This window comes from Bos taurus, chromosome 17, assembly GCF_002263795.3.
Source record: "Bos taurus isolate L1 Dominette 01449 registration number 42190680 breed Hereford chromosome 17, ARS-UCD2.0, whole genome shotgun sequence".
NCBI lineage: Eukaryota > Metazoa > Chordata > Mammalia > Artiodactyla > Bovidae > Bos > Bos taurus.
In genome coordinates, this window is record NC_037344.1 from 15389584 (window position 1) to 15407581 (window position 17998).

The 17998-nt window shown below is 37.1% G+C and overlaps 1 protein-coding gene across 4 annotated transcripts in view; it reads left to right on the forward strand.

Moving 5' to 3' along the window:
• Positions 1-17998, forward strand: part of INPP4B (inositol polyphosphate-4-phosphatase type II B) — a 455375-nt gene that overhangs the window by 14961 nt on the left and 422416 nt on the right. For all 4 annotated transcript variants that reach the window (XM_024977565.2, XM_059876249.1, XM_024977564.2 and 1 more), the window contains exons 2-3: positions 11714-11925; positions 14618-14662. In XM_024977565.2, coding sequence (XP_024833333.1) covers positions 11835-11925; positions 14618-14662 — 136 coding nt within the window. In that variant the 5' untranslated portion in view covers positions 11714-11834. The remainder of the gene's footprint in view (positions 1-11713; positions 11926-14617; positions 14663-17998) is intronic.

Consider the following 17998-nt stretch of genomic DNA (forward strand, 5'->3'; position numbering starts at 1 on the left):
CCATCTGGATCGTATTCCTTCTTTCACCTCTTCTTGTCCCCAGATAGCATTTGGCTGATCTGCAGAAATTCAGCCCATCCATGTACATATTGCAAAGTGTGGATGTTTAGAAGGTTTTAAAGTGATTTAGCATCCTGAATTATATCTGCTTTATCAGAATGAAGTCCTGGGTCCAGAAGGTTTTGCAACACTAACATGAAGTGAGCAGTTTAGTAGCTTAGTTATTGAAAGGCTATTTTTGTTCAATCGCTAAGTTGTGTCTGACTCTCTTGCCACCCCAGGGACTGTAGCCCGCCAGGCTCCTCTATCCATGGGATTTCCCAGGCAAGAATTGAACCCACGGATGAAGATGTAGCTTGAACCTGCATCTCCTGCTTGACTGGCAGATTCTTTACCACTGAGCCACTTGGGAAGCCCATGAAAGGTTATACCATCAACATAATATGTGTGTGTTAGTTGCTCAGTTGTGTCCAACTCTTTGTGACCCCATGGACTGTAGCCTTCCAGGCTCCTCTGTCCATCAAATTCTCCAGGCAAGAATACTGGAGTGGGTAGCCCATTCCTTCTATAAGATGGAACCCATGTCTCCTGCATTGCAAACATGTTCTTTACCACTAGCACCACCTAGGCTACACTCCATTAACATAACAGAAATTTGCTATTCTAGTATTTTTTTTTTGAGATGGTTGGAAAATAATAATTCATTTGACATATCACATCAAAGCACTGTTTGTAAACCTAAATGAAAATGGCAGATATATAGTGTCATCAAGCCTCCAAGTACTCTTCTTCTGGACTTCAGCCTGAACAGGCCAAGAAGCATCTTTAACCAGAGGTTCAGTCAGAAACAAAGAACAGCCTGTGGTACGATGTCTCACACCCATGTCATCCTGGGATACATCCTAAACCACAAGAGCCTCTTGTCAAGTATCCTGGCCCACTATTTCACTCCCATTTTGCCATGAGCTTAGTTGGCTATGACTCAATCTTCCTTGGATCCTCTCACTTTTGAAAATTACATAAGGTCTTTGGAGTCTTTTTTTTTTTTTTCCTATGAAAAATAGTCCCACCTGCCTTCTACCTCTTGAGAAAATATTTTGTCTCTTTGTCGTAATGGGGACCTGCTTTTCTGCAGTTTTCTGCTACCTTGCTGCTTATTGTAATGAAGACCAGCCACATATACAGAGCCTGGAGGCAGGGTTACTGTTTTCCAGGTGTTACAAGAGCCCTCCTAAGCTGTTATGCCTTGCTCTGCCACACCTCCACCCCTGTTGATCCTGTTCATTGGCCAAACTCTGGTTCTCTTTATACTTTTCTACCAGACACAAGGTCTTCTCTTGGCCCATATATTCTCTTGGGCCATTGCAACGACCATGGGAATAACTCCACCTAACATCCTTCCTGGTACCAATTCTTTGTCTTATGGACGCTAGTGACCACAAACACCACCCTGTTTTGTCTACCCATTTATCCCATAAAAGTTCCCTGGACTTATCACTTAGGACTAAATTCTTCTCTCAGCTTCCACTACGTCACATCTTTCCCCTTAATGACGTCCCAATCCAGCCTAGAAACCTTTCAGCCACGTTAGTATTATACCCTTCTCTCACTGCACCTGTAGACAGAACCCCAACACTATGTCAACTAAACTGTCCTTCTTCGCCAGGCTGATGAGCTCTGCTGGAGAAAGTCACACAGTTATACGGAGGTCTCCATGAACCTGTGTCTCCAGGCTCAGATGGACCCATACTGTCCCACCTACTTGTTCCTCGCCCACTGCTTGGAAAGACCAGCACAAGATTCCATCACTCTTCTCAAAGCTCTGTGTTCCTCCTATTTCCTCTCAACACATGAACATAATTTAGTGAAATTCATGAGTATTTATGACATACCAAAGTCACAAAGAAAAATATAGTAGATGTTTTATACCTGTTACCCAGTTTTATTTTTTACATGAGAGTTCTTTTTTTAAAAAAATTTCTTGGCTGTGCCACATGCCATGTGGATTCTTAGTTCCTTGACCAGGGATCGAACCTGTGCCCCCTACATTGTAAGCATGGTCTTAACTGCTGGACCACCAGGCAAGTCCTTACCCAGTTTAGTAAATCAAACTTTCTCAGTAGAGTTGAAGACCCCTCGATCCTCCTCCTGATCACATCTCACACACCCTTCCTCCCAAATATCATAACAATTTTCTTTTAATGTTTATTGTACATTTCTCTATGATTGTACTTATGATGTGTATGGACCCCTGTGCAATGCAGAACTGGAATATTATTTTATATGTTTTAAAATTTTCTATAAGTGCCATTGTCTTTCTTTCTCTGTCTCTCTCTGTCTGATGGTCCTTTTCACTCTTTCTCTTTTCTCTGTGCTTTGTGAAGTTAATCAGTGTTGATACTTGAAATGAAAATTCATCCTATATAGGATGAATAGACCACATTATATTTTTCTAGTTTCTTATTGACGGGCCTATTTCAATATTTATTAGTAGTTGATTCATTGTAAACATCCTTTCAACTGTCTTCTGGTATGCATTTGTTTAAATTTTTCTCAAATGTATGCTTCGAAGTAGAATTGCTTTTCAACTTTACTAGTATTACCAAATTATTTTCCATTATGATTGGAACAGCTTCAGTGCATGAAAGTTTCTGTTGTTCCAAATCCTCATTAATATTTGAGGTTTTGAGATTTCAAAATTTTTACTTATTAATGGTTATGTACTTTTAGTCTGCCTTTCCATGATAACTGCTGCTGCTGCTAAGTCACTTCAGTCATGTCTGACTCTATGCAACCCCATAGATGGCAGCCCACCAGGCTCCCCCGTCCCTGGGATTCTCCAGGCAAGAACACTGGAGTGGGTTGCCATTTCCTTCTCCATCCATGATAACTAGCAAAGTTCAAAATCTCTTAATATGTTTCTTGGCAATTTGTGTTTAATATTTTTGAGTTACTTATTTATATGTTTTGCTAGTGTTTTCTCTTGGGTTTGTTTTTCTAACATTCTTAAAATATTCTGGAAACTAAATCTTTATTGGTTACCTTAATCGAACACATTATTTCCTTTTTCTACTTGTTTTAGGTTTTATTTGCTCCTTTTCTAGTTGTAAGGGAAAACTTAGATCACTGATTTGAGATCATTTTTTATATTATAAGCATTTAATACTCTAAATTTCCCTTCAACATATTTTGATATGTACTGTAGTAATTTCATTCTGATTCTAATGAGTGTGAGTGTGATTTATATACACACACTTGTTTTTATTGCAATTCTCTTCAATTTGTTAAGGTTTGTTTTATGATCTAGGATATAATCTTAGTGAATATTCCATATATACTTTGAAATACATACGTATATTCGGTTGCTGTTGAATTCATTGTATTATAAATGTCAATTAGGTCAAGCTGTTGGCGGTGTGATTAAGTCTACTGTATCCTCACTGATTTATGTTTACTTCTTCTGTCCATTACTGAGAGAGGGATGTTGATATCTCCAAGCATATCATTGAAGATTTGTCTGTTTCTCCTTTTAGTTAAGTTTTTGCTTCATGTATTATGAAGCTTTGCTGTTAGGCACATGTGTGTTATGTACCTTTTGATATTGCTTGATGTGAAATCTATTTTAATTATATTAATATAGTCACTCCAGTTTTCTTTTGATTAATGTTTGCATGGTTTATATTTTTTGATCCTTTTACTTGAACCTATGTATGTCATTCTATTTAAATATAACTATGAAGCATATATTTCATTTTCAGTTCAGTTCAGTCGCTCAGTCTTTGTGACCCCATGGACTGCAGCACGCCAAGCCTCCCTATCCATCACCAACTCTCAGAGTTTATTCAAACTAATGTTCCTTGAGTCTGTGATGCCATCCAACCATCTCATCCTCTGTTGTCCGCTTCCCCTCCCACCCTCAATCTTTCTCAGCATCCGGGTCTTTTCAGATGAGTCAGCTCTTTGCATCAAGTGGCCAAAGTATTGGAGTTTCAGCTTCAGTGTAAGTCCTTCCAATGACTATTCAGGACTGATTTCCTTTAGGATGGACTGGTTGGATCTCCTTGCAGTCCAAGAGACTCTCAGGAGTCTTCTCCAACACCACAGCTCAAAAGCATCACTTCTTCAGTGCTCAGCTTTCTTTATAGTCCAACTCTCACATCTATACATGACTACTGGAAAAATATATAAATTTCATATTTATATGAAGCATAAATATAACTATGAAGGGCATCCCGGGTAGCTCAGCTGGTAAAGAATCTGCCTGCAATGCAGGAGACCCAGGATTGATCCCTGGGTTGGGAAGATCCCCTGGAGGAAGGCATGCAACCAACTCCAGGATACTCGTCTGGAGAATCTCCACAGACAGAGGAGCCTGCTGTGTTACAGTCTGTGGGGTCATAAAGAGTCGGACACAACTGAGCAACTAAGCATAGAAGAGCATGAAGCATATAGTCAGGACTTACTTTTTTATCCAAGCTGATAGTCTCACTCTTTTAATTGAAGTATCTGTGTCTGTGGATTGTTTGCATTTAATGTAATTATTGATGTGGTTGGATTAAGAGCAAATAGTCTACTTTCACATAATTTAGTGATATAATTGTATACTATCATTTTAGCATGAAAATGAAAGTGAAAGTCACTCAGTCATGTCCACCTCTTTGCAAGGCTATGGACAGTAGCCCACCAGGCTCCTCGGTCCGTGGGGATTCTCCCGGCAAGAATACTGGAGCGGGTAGCCATCCCCTTCTCCAGGGGATCTTCCCGACCCAGGGGTCGAATGCTGATCTCCTCCATTGCAGGCAGATTCTTTACCATCTGAGTGACCAGAGAAGCCTATCATTTTAGTGTAAAAGCAATAATAACTCCCTGTTCTTCACTCTCATCATCTTGCTACTGATGTTATTTTTTACATATGCTAGAAGCATACAATACGTTGCTACTAATTGTGCTTTAGACCAGTGTTTGGTAGATACTAGTCTGCACGTCAAACAAACTCTGAATACCAATTAGTTTTGCAAATAAAATATTAGTGTCACATGGCCAGGCCTACCTGTTTATGTATTTTCAGTATTTGCTTTCACACTGTAGCATCAGAGTTGAGTGACTCTGACAGAGACTCCGTGACTCCAAAAGCCTAAAATATTTACTGTCTGTCCTTAACAGGAAAATTATGCCAACCTCTGCTTTGGGAAATTATCTTTTATAGTTACTCAAAGTAAGAAAAAATGAAATTAACATTTATTTTCCTTTATACTATTTGTAGTGCTCTTCTTTTCTTTTGCAGATCCAGATATTTCTCTGTTATGTCATGCTTGAATAACTTCCTTTAGTATTTCTTGCTGTGCAGGTCTGCTTGTAATGAATTTGTCACTTTCTATTTGTCTGGGCAAAAGTCTTTGTCTCTCTGAATTTTTATAGGTTATTTTTACTTTGTATAGAATTTTCGTCTGATAGTTTTTCTTCTTTCAGAACTTTAAATATGTCACTTACATAGGTCCTAAGCAGTCCAAAATGTTTTCTTATTTCTGTCATTCTATATGTACTTTGCCTTTTTTGCTCTGGTTACCTTAAAAATTTTTTCCTTAACTTTGGTTTATAGTAGTTTGAATATGATATATGTACAAGTTTTTGGTTTTTTTTTTTGCTTGTTTGATTATTGGTGGGGGGGTTGTGTATATGTGACTCTTCTGCTTGGTGCTTTCTGAGCTTCCTAGATCAGGGTTCTGATGTCTGTAAATATTTTTTTCTTTTACATTCCTAGCATTTCCATTTGATTCTTTCCAATAGTTTCTGCTAAAAATATCCATCTGCTCATGCAGGTTGTCTACCTTTTCCATTACAGTTTTTTTTTAAATTTAAATGTATTTATTTTAAGTAGAGGCTAATTACTTTACAATATTGTATTGGTTTTGCCATACATCAATATGAATCTGCCACGGGTGTACACGTGTTCCCAATCTGGAACCCCCCTCCCACCTCCTTCCCCTCCATCACGGTTTTTAGTGTATTCTCTTTCTGATAATTCCAACTTCCACATCATATGAGTCTGGTTTTCTTGATCGCTTATTTGCTTTTCTCCTGACTGTTTATATTGTTGCTGTCTTGAGCTCTTGGGCCTTATGGATAGGGCTTTCTCAGCGATTCTTTCCTTCTCTTAGAAATAGAGGATCTGTAATGAAACAATCTCAGGAAACTTTCCTCCCTCCTCTCTCGTTTCCATCCCCTCATCGCAATGAGTTTTCACCTGTGCCCTGATGGCAACAGTGTTGGCCAGTTTTGTTCTGGAGAGAGGCAGGTCCTAGTGATGTGCTGTGTTTTTTCTGCTGCTTGCCTCCCACAGTCCTGCATTATCAAGGACGCTTTCTTCATATCCTGTTCTGCTCCCAGTCTTTCTCATGAGCGTCTGGTGAGGTTCATGAAGAAAAGCATCTGTTGATGGATACAAACTACCTTTGAGTTTGTGGCTGTCAGTACCTATATATGCTCATGGTAACCTACCCTGACCTTTAGTAAGTCATTAAATATTTTGATTGAATTTCCATTTCAAACTTGTTTGGAGCCTGACATCCCTTCTTCTGGTGAAAGACAGCTCTGCTCTCTGGAGGAATTTATCTTTTCTAAGAGCTCAGGCTGGTTGGTTGCTTTGAGACCTCAGCTCTCTGCTTACTTAAGGAAAAGTTAGGATTTTTATATACTATTCAGCTTTTTCTTGAGTTTCTGGTAGGAGTAATAGTCTTTCCGTCCTCATGTAAGCAGAAATGGAAAACTTCTGTGTTCCAAATGTATTTTCCTAGTATATAAATTATCTCACACTGTATATGGTATCTTTTGCTTACAGAACATATTTCTTCTAATGTAGTCAAATTTATTAACATTTTTCTTTATGAACTGTGCTTTTGAAGTGAGGTTGAGACATCTTTACTTACCCAGAGTTCACAAATATGTCCTTTTCTTGAAAAAAAAAAATGCTGAAGCCATGGGGTGAATATCCTTAAGTTTCTCTCCCTTATGTGTCAGATCATATCTAATTTTCTATTTACCCCTCCTTTCATTACAGCAGGTACTAGCATCCAGATTTTCCTTGCCCCATCAATCATCTCCTTTCTTCTTAATATTTAATTCCTCTTTATTCCTTTGGTTATGTCCTTTCAGTATTTAAATATGCACACGTGTCCCCGTTCTTAAAAAAAAGTGAAGTCACCTTTTAACCCAGTGGCACTATTTATCTGAGAAACAATGATGTCGTTACCCTTGGTCACTCCTCTCTGCTCTCCCCATCATTGCTGGTCCCTTTCCCAGGTGACGTCTCTTCTTGCTCTCTGAAACAGTTCTGTGCCTTAAGGTTGAGTCCTCAGTCATCCTTCTTCTCACTGCATGCCCTTGCTTTCTGTGACTTTATGCATCCCTTTGACTTCAACCATTAGTCAACAATAATTGACCAAAAATATATTTTAAGAGCCTTAATATCTTTCCCGTGATCTAGACCCATGTGTTCAATCGCTTTCTGAATATCTTAAGGCATCTCAGAAACAACATGTTTAAAATCAAACTCATCATCTTTGACTGCAATTCCTTCTTCAAGTTCCCCACATATGAATGAGTTCCTTTCCAACAGCATGTTCGTAAGTCCGACAAAGTTAGCCTAGGTACCCAACTAACACAATCGGCTGTATAGTACTATACTGTAATAGGTTTATAATACTTTTCACACATAATACATAGAAAACAAACATACACAAAAAAGGAAAACATTTTAAATCTTACAGTACAGTACCTTAAAAAGTAGAGTAGTATAGCACAACAACTGGCATACAGGGGCTGACATGGAGTGAACAGGCAAGAAGAGTTACTGAGTGGAGGAGGGAGAGGAGGTGGGAGATGGTTGACCTGAAGGGTCATCAGCAGTAGGAAGTAGAGGGCAAGCTGCAGTCTCATTCCCATCTGATGTTGATGGAACGCACGTGTGCATCTTTGAGAGTTCACAGCTTGAAGGTTCACATGGAGGGGACTTACTGTATTCTACAGATAGCTTCATAGTCCAAACTAGACTGGGTCCCATGTGAAATTTCTGTCTTCCTTTATCTCAACTCTGACATCACATCTAATTCCATCACCAAGTCTAAGTAATTCTATTTAGTAATTGATTTGAATCCAGATTCTAATTGGTTTGGATCCAATTTTCTTCTCTAGTTATCTGCTTCTATGTTGGCATGAATTCTTTTTATTATTTCATTTTTCTAGAATATTAGGATTGCCTCCAAACAGGTTGATTTCCTTACTGAGTTGTCACATTCTAGTATATTTTCCTCTTTGACTTTCAATAAACTTTCTAAAGGGGCTTCCCTTGTGGATCAGTGGTAAAGAACCCACCTACCAATGCAGGAGATGCAGGTTTGATCCTTGGGTTGGGAAGATGCCCTAGAGAAGGAAATGGCAACGCATTCCACTATTGGGAAATCCCATGGACGGAGGAGCCTGGCAGGCTATAGTCCATAAAGTCACAAAAGAGTGGGACAGGACTTAGCTACTAAAAAACATCAACAAAAGCTTTCTAAAAATCAAATATAAGTGTGTTATTCTTCTGCTTAAGGTATACTTAATGTGGTTTCTTTCTGCTTTAAGAATTGTTTAGTCTCTGGCTGTTTTAAACTTCTGTGTGGTATGTAAAAACCTCAGTCTATTTTTATGCATGATCTCCAAACCAAAAAGTTTCCAAACAGACACAGAAAAGGAACTACTGCCCCTAACCATAACCCTAGGTAAAGGCTATATTTATCAGCTGGAAATGCTTGGTTTTTACTTTGCCAGTACAGTAGCTGATTCCTTCTGAGGTCTGTGCCTTGCTAATAACTATCACACCTGAAATGTGTCCTCAAGTGCAGCAAAGATAGAATGGAAATGAATAGAATCATAAGAGGTTGTCAAATAAGCTTTGTTTCATAGGTCTGGCTCCATACTCTCTAAAATTGAGTTCATTTTTCAGTTTTGAAAGGGCGTGCTTAAAATGAGACTATGTTAGTGGGTCTTTGTGGGCATCTTACTTTAGTCCTCTCTGCTGCTGCTGCTAAGTCACTTCAGTCGTGTCCGACTCTGTGCGACCCCATAGACGGCAGCCATCAGGCTCCCCCGTCCCTGGGATTCTCCAGGCAAGAACACTGGAGCAGGTTGCCATTTCCTTCTCCAATGCATGGAAGTGAAAAGTGAAAGTGAAGTTGCTCAGTCGTGTCCGACTCTTAGCTCTACTCACCCTCAAATTACACAAGTGCACACAACCCACACACAGAGTTGACATTTGTTAATCACTTGTCATTGGGTACCGGGTTATTATTTTGCTAGGATTCATCCTTATTGCCTTATTTAGATCTCCTTTACAATTTTTAAAATGACTGATCAGGATTAGGGATTGAGTCTTTGGTCAAAGTGTGTAGTAAAGTTTACAAAATCCGTGTATCTGAGTCCCACATACATGGCGCCCTTCCACAGATATGAATGCTAATGCATCCCACTGATGCTACTGCATTTGTCATAGGTTCTTGAAAGAATGTGGTACAATAAGTATGCGCCTTTCCTATTTATATATTAAAAAGATATCTCAATTTAAATAATCCAACAAGAAAATATTATCTTAATTTAAAATATAATTTTCTACCCCTATATTACCCCTCCCCCATTCCCTCTCACACTGGAAACTACTAATTTGTTTTCTGTGTCTGTGAGTTTGCTTCCTTTTTTTTTATTATTATATTCACTAGTTGGTTGTATTTTTTAGACTTAACATTCAAGTAATATCATACAGTATTTGTTTTCTTCTGTCTGGCATTTCATTTCGCAAAGTACCCTCCAAGTTCATCCGTGTTGTTTCAAATGGCAAAATTATATAAATATGTGTGTATATATATATGTTTATGATTTTCCACAGTGGCTGCACCAGTTTACATTCCTACAAACAGCATATGAAGGTTCCCTTTTCTCCACGTCCTCTCCAACATTTGTTTGTGTTCTTTTTGATGACAGCCGTTCTGACTGGTATGAGGCAATCGGTCACTGTGGTTTTGATTTGCTTTTCTTTAATGATCAGTGATGCTTGGCATAGTTTCATGTGCCTGTTGGCACGTCTGCATCTCCTCTTTGGAAAGAGTGTGTATTCAGATCTCTGTCCATTTTTTAATTGGGTTGTTTGTGACGTTAAGTTGTATGAGCTCTTTATATATTTTGGATATTAACCCCTTATCAGTCATATCATTTGCAAATGTTTTCTCCCATTCGGTAAGCTGTCTTTTCATCCTGTTGATGGTTTCCTTTAAGTTCAATTAGGTTCCATTTATTTTTGCTTTTGTTTCCAATATAGGGGTAGGGAATTAAGGGACACAAACTATTATGTATAAAATAAGCTACAAGGATATATAGTACCTCACAGGGAATATAATAGCCAATATTTTATAGTAACTATAGATGCAGTATAACCTTAAACATTGTGAATCACTATGTCGTATGCCTGTAATTTATGTAATATTGTACATCAACTATAACTCAATAAAACATATAATTACCAAATTAATGGATTTGGTCTTATTGATAGTACTATAGCCTTTTACCCCCAGCAAGTATTCCTAGTTATATCCTTAGAAGCCAATGTGTATTTATCTGCAAACTTATTGTAATATGTTCTAAAGATTCAAGATGCTCTCTGGATTTAATTTTTGCCAGATGACATTTAAACACTAGAGCTGAATTATAAATGAAGTTGCTTTGTTAAAAACAACAAAGAGTGAGTTTATGAACTTGTGAAGCTGGAAACCAAATCAGTATTCCAAACCAAACTCCATTGCTGCTATCTCATGAAATAGCATTGGGTAGATGTTTAAAGATTTTTATACATTTTAATTCAGGTGGTAACTTGAATAAAAACAACATTGATTTTTTTTTTTTTCCTAATTCATTCTTGGTCATGAATAACATACTAAAAATCAAAATGACTTTAATTCTGTTTGAGTCTGTCTGTGTAACAGGGTATTAAACTTTTGGAGGCTTTCTTTCCCCATGCTAATTTTCATCATTTTGCTGTTCCTTTCATTTGCCCTGGAACTTTAGCTTTTTAGAATTAATATTCATTCTTTTCACCATATATCCCAATCATTAAACATTTAAACTTTGATCAGGCAGAGAAGCAAGAAACTATGGATAATGATGAAGTTGGAACTTCCCTGAACAACCTGTTAGCTCATCTTGGAAGAAGAGTGTTGTGCCAAATGGTCTTAATGTGCTCATGAATAGTGTTGTAACAAAAGTGGGTAGAGAGATAAGCATAAAGGGCAGTTCTAATGGAAGGAATGATAGTAAGATACATCTTGGCTGAACATCCTAATGCTTTGTCAAGATGCTGTCTGCTCTTGCTGCTAAATTAGGTACATATTAATTTAGCAGCTCCTATAGCTATGTGCTACTTTACAAAATGAATTAGAAGAGAAATAATATACCTCTCAGGATTTAGAAGTATCTCATATGACAGTAAAATGGTTACATAGAGAATACCCATTTAACCCAGAGTTTATGATACATTAACTGTGTGGATAGATTCTGAAAATAAAAGTGGGAGAGGCGGGAAGGAAGTTCATACGAAGGTATCTGTAGGCTCTAACTACCTTGAGTTTTTAGCTTTATACTGAACTTGGAAGTAACTGAGACTTTTCCTTTTGCTGTTTCCTAAATGCAGAATTTCAGAGTGGGAATATCAGGACTTTAGCTGAAAATACACCTATATTAAACCAAGAATCTTTGGCCGTGGCATTTGGGCACAGACATTGGGGAGATTTAAGGAACTGTGAAGATTGATCATGGAAATCAAAGAGGAAGGAGCATCAGAAGAAGGCCAGAACTTTCTGCCTACCCCCCAGGCGAATGACACCGGGGACTTTCAGTTCACAAGTGAGTATAAAATTAAATAACTTTGTTCCCAAATTAAATAACTTTGTTCCTTTGCACTATTATTTCAGTGTTCTAAGTCTATGATACGTCTCTCCTCTTTTATCCTGGGTGAGGTAGATGATAGTCTATGAAATGGTTCAATGTCAAATAGAACCATTGTTCTTGAATGTGTATTAAGAACAGTGTATAGTTTCTTTTTGTTAAGGATTTTGATCTTTATTTGAAGATCAATTGGAAAACTAAGACAGTACTCGAATTTTGAAAAAATCACTCTGGATGTTGATGGAGACCTAATTGTGGAGGCACAGAGAGGGTCCGAGACACCATTTAGGAGGCTGTTGTTGCACACTTTCTATTGAATATATTTCTACTCTCATGTGGAATTATTTTTTGAAACCTAGAAATTTTCTCTTTAAAACCAAAGACTCTTCAGTTGAGAACATTAGGGCACAATGATTACACTAGCTGCTTAGCGGTTGCTGCCATACCTAAGTCACATCAATAGAGCAAGCAAGCTTGGCTATTTGGCCAGGATTAGCATTTGAACATGAACGTTGCTTTTTGTGCTACTCCAGTAATTCAAATCATTGGAAGAATTATATGTTTCCTCTCATGCTTAACATTCTAGAGTTTGGGTTAGATTGTTTAGCATAAACTTTTAAAAAAATTTATTTATTTTAATTGAAAGCTAATTACTTTACAATATTGTAGTGGTTTTGCCATACATTGACATGAATCAGCCATGTGTTGTGTTTTATTCAAAAAATTCTTATCCAGTTATTTAGCCCTGGTAAACATATGCCTAACCTCTCATATTTCATTTACATTATAAAAATAATCTTGAGAAAATGATACTGGTTGGATGAGTTTATTTGAGTAATTTGATTGTCAGAGCTTATAGCAGAATTGTTAATAGCCTTTAAAAAAATAACTACAGTATTTGAAATTAACAAAGACCTACCTAATAATTGTCAATCTAACCCCTCTTAGAAAGTCTAAAATTGTTAAATGTCAGTAGGAAATAAAAGTAAACATAAATGCAAAAAATATGAACTCTGTATATAAAAAACAGATGGGTTTTATACAAAGAGATGGTTCTAACAGTTGTTGACTGAAAAAATAATACACAACATAAGAGTTATGAGTTATGTTTTATTGGGGCAAAATGAAAACTATAGCCCGGGAGACAGCATTTCAGATAGCTCTTAGGAACTGCTCCAAAGAAGCAGGGGGAAAGGTCAGTGTACATGTGACTTTGGTGAAAGAGGAGTACATGCAATCAAGCACATATTTCTGCAGAAGGTTTCTGCTATTCTCATGAAGGTCACTGCTAGTTATAAGGAGCAGATGTCACCATGAAGGATTTTAGTGCTTTTCTAGATATGAGGAGATGCAAGAATTGGGCTTATAAAATTGTCTCCTGAAAATATCTGTCTGAAAACCTGTTCTGCCATTTTGTTGTTGTTGTTTTCCGCAAGTCACAGAGTGCCTCATTTATGATCTCCACCCTAAATTCCTTTCAGGGGATACTGAAGGTCAGCAGCTGCAGCAGCTCATGATTTAATCCTTGCAGAGGTGGATAGCAAGTGCCAGTCTGTAGCGGACACAGTATATTCATGACTAAATGCTAATACATATAAGTTTTATCTGATGAGTGCACCAATAAAGATAAACAAGGAGAAGATTTTTATAATACTCTTTTATTTCTTGGTCACCCATGAGTGGTGACAAATGACATCCCAATCCTCAGTCACTCTTTATTTTTGTTGTTGTTGTGCTTACTTTTTGTAGTTTTATTTGGTTTTATATTTTTTATAATCTCTATTTCTGTTTTTCTTTTTTATTGAAGTATAATTGACTTACCATATTATATTAGGTGAAGGTGTACAACATACTGATTCATTATTTTTATAGATTATATTTCATTTGATGATACTGAAAAAAAAAAAAAAAGGCTATATCCCCAGTCAGCCACTCTTGTTTGGGAAGCTCTGAAACAGACTGTGGTCTTAACGAATCCATCTACCATTTTATTACTTGCCACAGCCTTACCTTTCTATCTTCTAACCATTAAATGTTCCCATTTCCTTACCTTTGTTCTCAAACTTACTTTCCCTCCCACTTCATCTTAAATCAGTTAGCCATGTTAATAGATTTTTTTTAACTGCCAAAAAAGGAAAGAACATTTAATAGAATACTGATTTGAGCTATCAATAAATTGGCAGAATAACTACTGTCATCATGTCCTGAGTAACCTAACTAGAAATCGCTCTTTAATTATTTACTATTAGCACAAGGTCGAGGTGGTGTGAAAGAGAAATCTGCTTCAGAGAAGACTTGGATGAGGTCATCCTTTGTGAAGCTTCCATCTCTGTCGACATATATACAAAAGAAACAGAAACAGTTGAAAAATATGTTTTGCATTTTTCATGCCTTACGGAAACAATATTTCTGTTTTATAACCATGGAACTAAATAGAGCAATCACATCTTTAGCCATATCTAGTTTTGCTATAAATATTACATCCTGCCCTGAGAATTGACTTGTTATATACGTCTGGATGATCAACTGAGTTTATTTGTTCTGCCAAATAACGTGTTTATACATTGTGGGCAGGGAGAGAGTTATATATGTTCACTTGATTTTGATGAGTTAAATATAGTCAATCTGAATTTGTGCCTATTATTCATAGGCATTCAGAAGACTCCAAATGAACCACAGTTGGAATTCATCCTTGGTAAGAAATTCTTATTTATTTATAGCTATAAATGTAATAAGCCTTTTGTACATATAGTTTACAACTTTAGGTATGTTACTGATATCATTGTTACTTATATCATAATATATTTTCTAACATTTCATGAATATTATTCTGTAAAAAAAAAAATCATTCTATAAGGTAAGTGTTATTTTCCCCAGTTTATAAGTGAAGAATCTGAGCTATGGAGCAGGTCAGCTTATGACCCAAGGATTGAGGACTTCACAGGTGATGGGTTTGTGTCTGTCAATCAGACACAATCAGACTGCTGGCCAGAAGTCCTTTGCCTAACACTCATTCTAATACAGTGACTGAAGTTTGTTGCAAATCATGTCTCAAAATCCATATGTCTAATTACTCACTCCTTGGGCTGTTAACTGGGCTCATGTAGAGTTTTCCTTTGTCCTTCTTTATGACATTTACAAGGTCTGTGCTCCCCTTTTGGTCTCACTTACTCAAAAATATTCCCTTGCTCTTCTGTCTTGATATTGTGGAGAGATCCTTGACTTTGAGAATTTTATTTTAATTCAAAGCTTTAACTTGCTTAAGCAACCCTAAGAATCTATCACATGTAGAAATTTGTAAATTTGTCAAAGGATGAATTAAAAATGTGCACCCCTACAACACTGTAAATCAACTACACTTCAATAAAAGCAATTTTTGCTTATGTAGCAGTGGTTTAAAAAAAAATGCATACTCTGAGGCTGGTCCACTACTTAGCTAGTGAGTAGGAACCGGAATTGGGTATGACTGCAAAGTGCTATTAGGGAATTAGTTGCAAAATGGCATTTAAAGGGGGTAAGAATATGGTTCCTATGAACTATTTAGAGAGACTTTTCTTCTTCTTTCATTGTCCTGAAGTACTTTGAAAGGTTTCTAATATTTTTACATTTATTTGTATGAAATTTCACCAGATGTATGTTAATATTCAAATCATTGAATATTAATACATATATATTTTATGAAGTTATGGGCAAGTTGAAACACATATTTCCACTATCTGTAGTAGTTTGTAGTGATTTGAAGTTCCAATTATTTTAGGAGAATATATTTTTATTATATAATGAAATGTTTCAAATTTACATCCTTCACTCAAAATATTATAATTTGAAGCATAACTTATTGAGAAAACAATCATAATTTTTTTGGTTTTGTTTTCTTTCTCTTTCTAATAGGTTTTATTTTTTGAACAGTTTGCAGTTCACACCAAATTTGGACAGAAGATATAGAGGTTTCCTAGGTACTCCCCTGCCCCTACACATGTATCAGATCAGATCAGATCAGTTGCTCAGTTGTGTCTGACTCTTTGCGACCCCATGAATCACAGCACGTCAGGCCTCCCTGTCATCACCAACTCCCGGAGTTCACTGAGACTCACGTCCATCGAGTCAGTGGTGCCATCCAGCCATCTCATCCTCTGTCATCCTCTTCTCCTCCTGCCCCCAATCCCTCCCAGCATCAAAGTCTTTTCCAATGAGTCAACTCTTCGCATGAGGTGGCCAAAGGACTGGAGTTTCAGCTTTAGCATCATTCCTTCCAAAGAAATCCCAGGGCTGATCTCCTTCAGAATGGACTGGTTGGATCTCCTTGCAGTCCAAGGGACTCTCAAGAGTCTTCTCCAACACCACAGTTCAAAAGCATCAATTCTTCGGCGCTCAGCCTTCTTCACAGTCCAACTCTCACATCCATACATGACCACAGGAAAAATCATAGCCTTGACTAGCCGGACCTTTGTTGGCAAAGTAATGTCTCTGCTTTTGAATATGCCATCTAGGTTGGTCATAACTTTCCTTCCAAGGAGTAAGCGTCTTTTAATTTCATGGCTGCAGTCACCATCTGTAGTGATTTTGGAGCCCAGAAAAATAAAGCCTGACACTGTTTTCCACTGTTTCCCCATCTATTTCCTCCCCCATTACCAACATCCCCCAGCCAGAATGGTACATTTGTTACAGTTGATGAACTTACAGTGACAGATTATTGTTATCCTAAGTCAATAATTTGGGGCTTTTTGGGTGACTCAGTGGTAAAGAACCCTCCTGCCAATGCAAGAGACACAGGAGACCCGGGTTCCGTCCCTGGGTCAGGCAGATTCCCCGGAAAAGGAAATGGTAACTCATTCCAGTATTCTTGCCTGGAGAATCCCATGGACACAGGAGCCTCGTGGGCCACAGTCCATGGGGTCACAAAGAGTCATACACAACTGAGTGACTGAGCAAGTCCATAATTTACATTAGGGTTCATCCTTGCGGTTACATATTATCTATGGGTTTGGACAATGTATAAACATGTGTTCATCATTATAGTATCATACTTAGTATCGTCACTGCCCTAAAAGTTCTCTGAGCTCTGCCTATTCATCCCTGTCTTTCTGGCAATGCCTGACAACCCCTGATAAAGATATACTTTATTTATTTATTTATTTGTCTAGAAAATTCTCAGATGTTGTCAAATAAAGAAAAAATCCACTTTTCAGAAAGGGAGCCAAGTATCAAAAAAGACCGTGGCATCTCCTGACTCACTAACTATAACTCTTGTTACTTGAGACTTTACTTACTCATCTTTTATTTTAAGATAATATAGTCTTTTTTTTTAACCTTTCAGCAAGACTTCTGAAAAATGAAGATTTGTTAGACTCATTAAGAGTATTTCAAAACCCAAAGAAAGCTTTCTTGCTTGAATCCTGGAGAACAGGGGAAATCTGAATTAGGCAGAAGTAATTGGAGTAGAGGCTGTTAGTCAAGCATGGAGACAGAATGTGTGGACCACATACTTATCTTCTATTTCAATTAAAGTTACCTGTCTTTTTCAAAGACCTAACTATACTAACTGTTTTGAAAGTGCAGTCAAGTTTGGGAACAACACTATCATCACTTACATTTCTGGCTTGAATCATAGATTTAAGAGGTGAGCAGCTCTGAGAATTTGTTCATAATAATATTTCTCCCATTTTAAAAAAACAAACTTTAATTTTCTTTTTTCATGTCTATTCAAAAAATACACTAGAATTCCTAACAACAGGTAATTTTATTTTGTCATATGGCAGGAAATCCTTGATGAGTAAACAAAAGAAAGTTATCTAGAATCTTCAGGGAATTGTGTTGTTGATCCTGGAATATGTATTTCTTAATCTGTTTGTTATACTTCTTAGCACTTAAAAGATTCTTAACTATACCATTTCTTGAGGATATTTTTTAAACTATTCTTTCAAAGACATCACAGCCAAACCCATTTAGGTTTTAGTGTATATTTTTGTCACCATTTTTTTCTTTAAGTTTTTTTTAATCTCACAAATTATTCAAGACTTCATCTATCATA